Source organism: Rhizophagus irregularis, chromosome 15, assembly GCF_026210795.1.
Source record: "Rhizophagus irregularis chromosome 15, complete sequence".
NCBI classification, from domain to species: Eukaryota; Fungi; Glomeromycota; class Glomeromycetes; order Glomerales; family Glomeraceae; genus Rhizophagus; species Rhizophagus irregularis.
Window position 1 is genome coordinate 2,115,974 of NC_089443.1, and position 6,949 is coordinate 2,122,922.

A 6,949-nucleotide genomic window follows, 5' to 3' on the forward strand; every position below is an offset into this window, starting at 1 on the left:
TTATTGTTTTTCATTTAGGGTAACTATAATAATATTTTCGTCATTATCATTTAAAGCATTTAAAGCTGATTGTTCTTTTTTTTAAAAAAAAAAGTTATTAATATATTTAATAAATTAGATTTAAACTTGATTATTTAAATTAATCACTACTTACTAGCTTCTTTTAATCCTTTCCCGAAATCTTCTTTAACTTTTAAAACGTATATATATGAGGTCAATGATACACCAAAATATATGAGATCTTATTAAAAAGGATAAATTTATTGATTATTTAAAAGGCTTTCAAAATTAAAATAAACAAATATAAAAATAAACTTACTGTACGGTAATAAGAAATACCATCTTTCAGATATGAGTAAAGTTCCAACAATACATAATACAATATTATTAAATAAAGTGAAAATCCATAAATATGAGGAATGTGTCATTCCACGGTTGGATTCTTCGTCAATCTAGAAGAAGAAAAAAAATATATATATATTTAATTGAAAATTTTTATGAAATTTCTCTAAACATAAATACTTACGTAAATGAAAGTCACGCGAGCTAACCGAAGTACCAAAATGAAAACAAATAAAAATAATAAAACAACTAAACCCATTGTATAATCCCTAAGAGCGATGTACGTTAATAGATAATAAATACAAAATACAAAATAAATTATTGAAAAGAATACAAAAAACTTTAGAAAAAGTTTTAATATGAGTTGTCTCTTAAGTGATGATACAAGTAATTCATTATTTCCAATTTTCTTTCGAAAATAATGATTAATTCCAATTCGAAAATACATCAAAAGTGATAAATAACCAGCCATTATCACAAATAATGTATATATAATAAATTGAGGCAAATCGTATTCTATTATTTTAGGGTCTGTAAGATTACCATTAAGTCTAAACTTTTCTAATAAATCATTTTCATGCGTCAATGCTGATGTTAAACATTCATCTCTCAGATATTTAATTGAAATAACTATCTCAACCATTTGTATCTATGAATGATCAGGTGATATAATTGTTTTATTAGATTATATGTAATATTATTTAACAAAAAAACAACAAAAAATTAACTTACGATTAAATATACATATCCTCCGATATTCATCAGAAAATACACAAAAATTTGCATCACATATTCTTTAAATAACTATAAAAAAAAAGTTTTAATGATGTTAAAATACGAAATGTTGATATCGTCATTATAAAAAAAATTTTACTTACCGCATCCAATCCCAAATAAGCCAATAATAGTTGATATGCAATAAATAAATAATTTTCAAAAGAGAAATAATTCATATAATTATAATTTAATGCAAATTTATTATTCTTACACCGAGATTTTATAAGATTTAATGGTCCATTTAAATCATAATTACGATACGATAATTTAGATTGAAACAATGATATAACTAGGAATTGTAATAATATTAATATCGCAAAAAGAAATATAAATTTGTCGATCTATTATATAAAATATTTTAAATTAATTAAAGAAAAAAAATAAATAAATAAAGCTTTTTTAAACGAGAATACATAATATTTACCTTTAATTTGTATTTTTTTAACTTTAAAAGCATAGTTTTTGATAATACCATTGTTTATTAATTACTTAGATCTTTGTTTAAATTATTTTTTATTTTACGTATTAGTCTAAAATATTTACCAAAGGTAAAAAAAAAAAGCGAAATTAACGCGTCCAAAAGGAAAAAGAAAGAATAAAAATTATTTTTTTCAGGTCATATCTTTTATATTCAGCTAGAAAATCAATAGATCTCCCAAAAATAAAATAATGAACTAAATAGGTTAAGATAAACGATATATTATTTTGTGATACATTAATGTTTGAAAATCCTTACTTTTGATTATGGTATTAAACTTATTAAACTCCAGAATTTGCAAGTTCGAAACATTGTTCAGTTACTCCGCTAGTATAGAAAAAGCTTAATTCGTGATCCGTGAACCATTGGAGCGTGCTTTTAATTAAATCAAACTATTTATAGTCTCATATAAATTTAGTATGATATCAAATTTCGGGGGGATTTTAATTAAAATTGTATTTAATTAGGATTCAAAAAATTTAAAGAATACACAATAACTTCAATAACTTAAAGAATAACATAATACCTCACTTTTTCGAAAAATACTACAGAAAAAAAAAAAATTCCTTATGGAAATATGGAAATATATTACTTATTATTTTCGAAATTTTATTGGAAAAGCATTCTGTTACATGAAAGAGGTAATTGGTTGGAATATAAAAGAACTATTAAATAGAAAATTCATTTAACAGTTAATACGTCGATCACAAGAAAAAATCATTAATTTAGTATATAAACTATATAACTAGATATGACATAGTTTGTTAAACTATGCTGACAGTGAATCATGCATAAAATAAGAAAAATGGGAATCTGCCGTTACGCCAATTAAATATAAAAAAGCTAAAAGAGAATGTTATTTTAAAATGAAACTTCGCCCGGGATAAATATTATGTATCATAAATGTGTTGACGGTAGCCAAACCAGACTAAGTTCATATAAATAATATTATCTAAAGGCAGTAAATTGGATATCGGAGATATTAGCAGATAATACTCCTTTAAAAAACAATATACTGGTAATAACAACAGCTTCCTGGCAAAAATAAACGACAGTAAATTTTGCTTTCTACGCAGAGAATAAAATCGATAAAAAGAAAAAAATCATTATGTAAATTCTACACGCATATTAAATGTTGTTTATCAGGTAAATGGTTTTATGCTCGCAAAATCATATAATTGTTGAGCATGAAGATATAATGTATTAGAATAATCTATGTCTTGTACTTTATCCTTAAAGAATAATGACGCCGCTGTCAGCTTCAGCTGCTGCAAAAGTAAATCAAATAAAGAAAAAAATGTTTACAGGTTTTTTTGCATAGGATTTATCCAACGCGTTGAACAAAGTAATTTCGAATGTTGATATTGAGAATCCATAATTTGTTCGATATCATTTAAATTGAAATCACCCTAAATTCGTCACTAGTTTCTCCGGGACCTCGGCAAATTTTGATGCCGAATATTTGGCAGGTACTCGGCTAAATCGAACGCGTGGGGTGCGCAGTGATGTGTACTGAAAGATTGGAAGCTATTGGAAACTTCCAATTCATTCAAACCAATAAATTTCTATTGGAAGTTACCAATACCATATGTATGTAAGATAAACATGAATAAAAATTATTGGAATATTGGAAAGGATTGGAATTGGAAGGATTGGAAGGTCCAATTCCAATTGCCTCCACGTTTCACTGAATACACGAGAATCGGTTATGGTATTTTTCCGGACCGTTATTGGAAAGAAATGGAGAAATTGAGAGGTGGACATTATACTTCATGATAATCAAATTTGACTGGTTATCACGGATTATTATTAATTATTTAGTTAATCAGTTTCTGGAAATTTGAGTAGCAATCAAAATTTTCCGTGTGTCCCGTAACCAATCGGCCGATCATTCATCCGAATTTCATTCCAAATATACCATTTATATAGCACGCAATCAAAACCGTATTGTCAAATATACAATAAAGGAATTATTTTTTTGAATTTTTTGTGTAATAACAGATAATATTATAGCCGTATGTTGTGCTATCAATGTCTAATACATGTACATTTAGCTATGAATGGAAAGTATAGTTACCACAACTTATTATTATTTAACTATAAAATCGAATAATAATGAAAATAGTCTATAGGTTCATTTCAGATTAACTCATAATCAAAATTTTGATGAATCGATTAATTCCACTTGCTAACATCAAACAAACTTATACGGTATGTAAAAATTTAATTTAATTTATAAGAAATAATGAATTATATAAATTGAAACTCAAATAAAAGAACGTTTGTTTAAAGATGCAATCACGACACCTATTTCATTTTTATTACTGAAACAAAAATTTTAATATCAATTATTATTACAGTAAGCCCGATAAAAATCAGCAACATAAAAAAAGACTAATATAATAGTTTCTTTTAAATTTAACATCCTAGACGTAGTATTACGATCCGGATGGATTCATCATCCGTTTAATCCGGTCCGTAAATAAATGGATGATTCGGATGACCATCCGAATGAATTTCAATATAAAAATCCGGTTGACTGATCCGTAAATAACAGATGATCCAGATATTCATCCGAATGGATCCGTTACTATAAAATAGTACCAATCAAACGGATGGATCCTGATTTGTATACAGAAATAGCAAATGACGAATCATTCGTGTCTTCATCCGGATCCAATCCGGGGATTGACGGATCAACGGATCTCAATTACTGTCACACAATACTAGATGAGTAAGCTGCAGTAGTTTAATATCGTCAATCACTTTTATCATGAAGTGGTGTGATTTGATACCTCTCGCTGGACGACCTACAAGGAAACAGCGGTGGTGAAAATTATCAAAACTCAAAAGAATGATGAAATTAATTATTTCGACTTGAAAAAACGCCGAACCTGACGTTGTTTGATCCATTAAAGATGGTACGATAGAACAATAATACTTTAATTTCAATATACAAATTATTTTAGAAACTAACGATAGAAAATATCGTTAGATTCAAAAAGCCAAAATTATCCATAACATAGATTGTCTTATAATGTATGCAGTATGACAGTAACAATTAAACGAGATTCATTTATCTCAAGACAAAAATATTTGGAACGACTTATCATATAATTCAAAAATCAAATTTCATTTACTAAAATATTCAAAATTTTGCAATCAACACACTATTTTCACCTTAATAAATATGCCTTTTCCCAAATACCCGTACAAACCCACACAAACATGCTTTATCGGAAAAATTAGGTTAAAATAACGATGTTTTCTTTTAATTTAAATACACGTGATTTATCGACGAGTATTACAAATAAGACCAAACTATTTTGAGCATCTTAGCGGATTTTTTATTGCTTGACTTTAGGGTGTCCAGGATAGAACGATCACACCTTTTTCACACTTTTTGTTATTTTTTCACACTTTTGGTGTGGCCGCATTTTTTGGCAAAGTTTTACATTTTTCACACTATCCGCAGTAAATTGAGTTTTATTGGTCGATTTATGATCACATGATTGGTTTTTATTTATCAAATTTTAAGATAGTGAATTTGAAGTTAAAATTATTATGTTAATTCCAGCCGAAATTACGCTAAATCTGGCCAGAATTAAAAATCGCACCAAACCACACTTTTTGTTTAAATCACACCACACTTTTCGGGCCATCACACCATGAAATCCTGGACACTCTACTTGACTTATATTTTTTCAATTCCATCTCCTTCCTCATATATATTATACTGAGTTAACATATCACCTAAACCTGACGCTTTTTGGTATAATTCAAATGTTTTTTCTTATTAATACTTATTCCAATTCCATTCTTATAACAATATCCTAACATAATTATCCCATCTAGATATTTTACTTCAGCTAATTGTTTAAATAACTCAAAAGCTTTATTATAATTTACATAAGTCCCTTTTCCATTTAAATACATAAAAGCAAGGTTACATTGAGCTACATTATTTCCTGCTTTTTTATATAAATAAGCAGCTCTTCTTAAATCTCTTTTAATTCCTATATCATATTCATAACAATGGCCAATTCCATTTATTCCTATTACACAATTCTCATCAACTACTTTTCCAAATATTCAAAAGCCATCTTTTCATCTTTTATAGTTCCCCTACCAAGTTCTACTTGAGTCCTTTTCAGATGAATTATTTTTATTAATTATTTGTTCAATTGTCGATGTAGGTAAAACATAATTTTGAATAAATTGAGACATTTCCCCATGAGATGAAACATCAATTCAATTAAATTTTTGTTTATCTAATAATAAAGAATCCGAATTTTATACTTGTTTTTATAATATTTGCTTTTAATCTCTCTACCACTTGATTTATAGTTGGACGACAACATTCTATAAGTATAAATCATAATATGTTGAAAAAAGTTTATTTACCGGTATAAAGTTTTAAATAATTTTTAGGTGTATCAGGAATAGGATCTTCTCTAAAGACATTCTTTAATTTCTATAGCCAAATCAAGATCATATTCTTCAGTAGAAAAGAGAGATTGCTAGATATCTTCCATAACAGTACACCATTACTGTAAATATCGCTCTTTACATTGTATGAAATTATTTGTGTTGAATTGTTATTTTTCTTCGTTCATTAATTCTTTTTGGATCTACGTAAGGAATTACTCCAAAAATTTTAGATTTTGTGTTGGATGATTATTTAATTCTTTTTGATAACCCAAAATTGGATAGCTTGACAGTATTTTGATGGATTAATACATTACCAGAGTGCTATTATACATTAAAAAAATCAAAATGAGTAAAAACACTAAATATAAAAACAAATTTTATAATGAATTAAAATAATTTACCAAATCACGATGTACAATTCCTTCGCTATGTAAACATAACACAACAGAAGCCAATTGATATCCCAAGTTATAATTATTATCTCCGGTAAAATTATTGAAATGTTTCTTTAAATAATCTACCAGAATCATCAGCGTATTTTATAACTAATAATTTTTGAATAAAAGGAATAATCAAATTATTATTATTTTTTTTTATAAAATAACATAATTATACAGTATATATATATTGATATATATTAAAATATGATTAATTATATAATACCTGACTCGGATTTTGTAACAAATGATATTATCATGAAATTGTATTTCTAATTGAAGTTTATTCTATATTTTAAATATAATTATTGAAAAGTGTTGTATTTATATTTCATTATAACCTCATGAACGATTTCTTTGATAGTAACGTTATCAAGTTTAGAAAAAGATTTAACGCTAATTGTTGTTCTTGATTTTTCCAATTTGCACGATAAACTTTTCCGAATCCTCCTTCGCCAATTTTTTGAATATTACTAAAATATTT

The 6,949-nt window shown here is 26.5% G+C and overlaps 1 protein-coding gene across 1 annotated transcript; it reads right to left on the reverse strand.

Moving 5' to 3' along the window:
* On the reverse strand, positions 1-1,594 carry OCT59_007184 (uncharacterized protein; the record flags this gene model as incomplete). The annotated part of the gene is made up of 8 exons (XM_025319072.2): positions 1-74; positions 155-241; positions 320-452; positions 527-611; positions 684-991; positions 1,075-1,146; positions 1,221-1,460; positions 1,544-1,594. The coding sequence occupies 8 exons, from the start codon at positions 1,592-1,594 to the stop codon at positions 1-3; spliced, it is 1,050 nt and encodes a 349-aa protein (XP_025174697.2).
* Between the last annotated feature and the right edge of the window lie 5,355 nt (positions 1,595-6,949).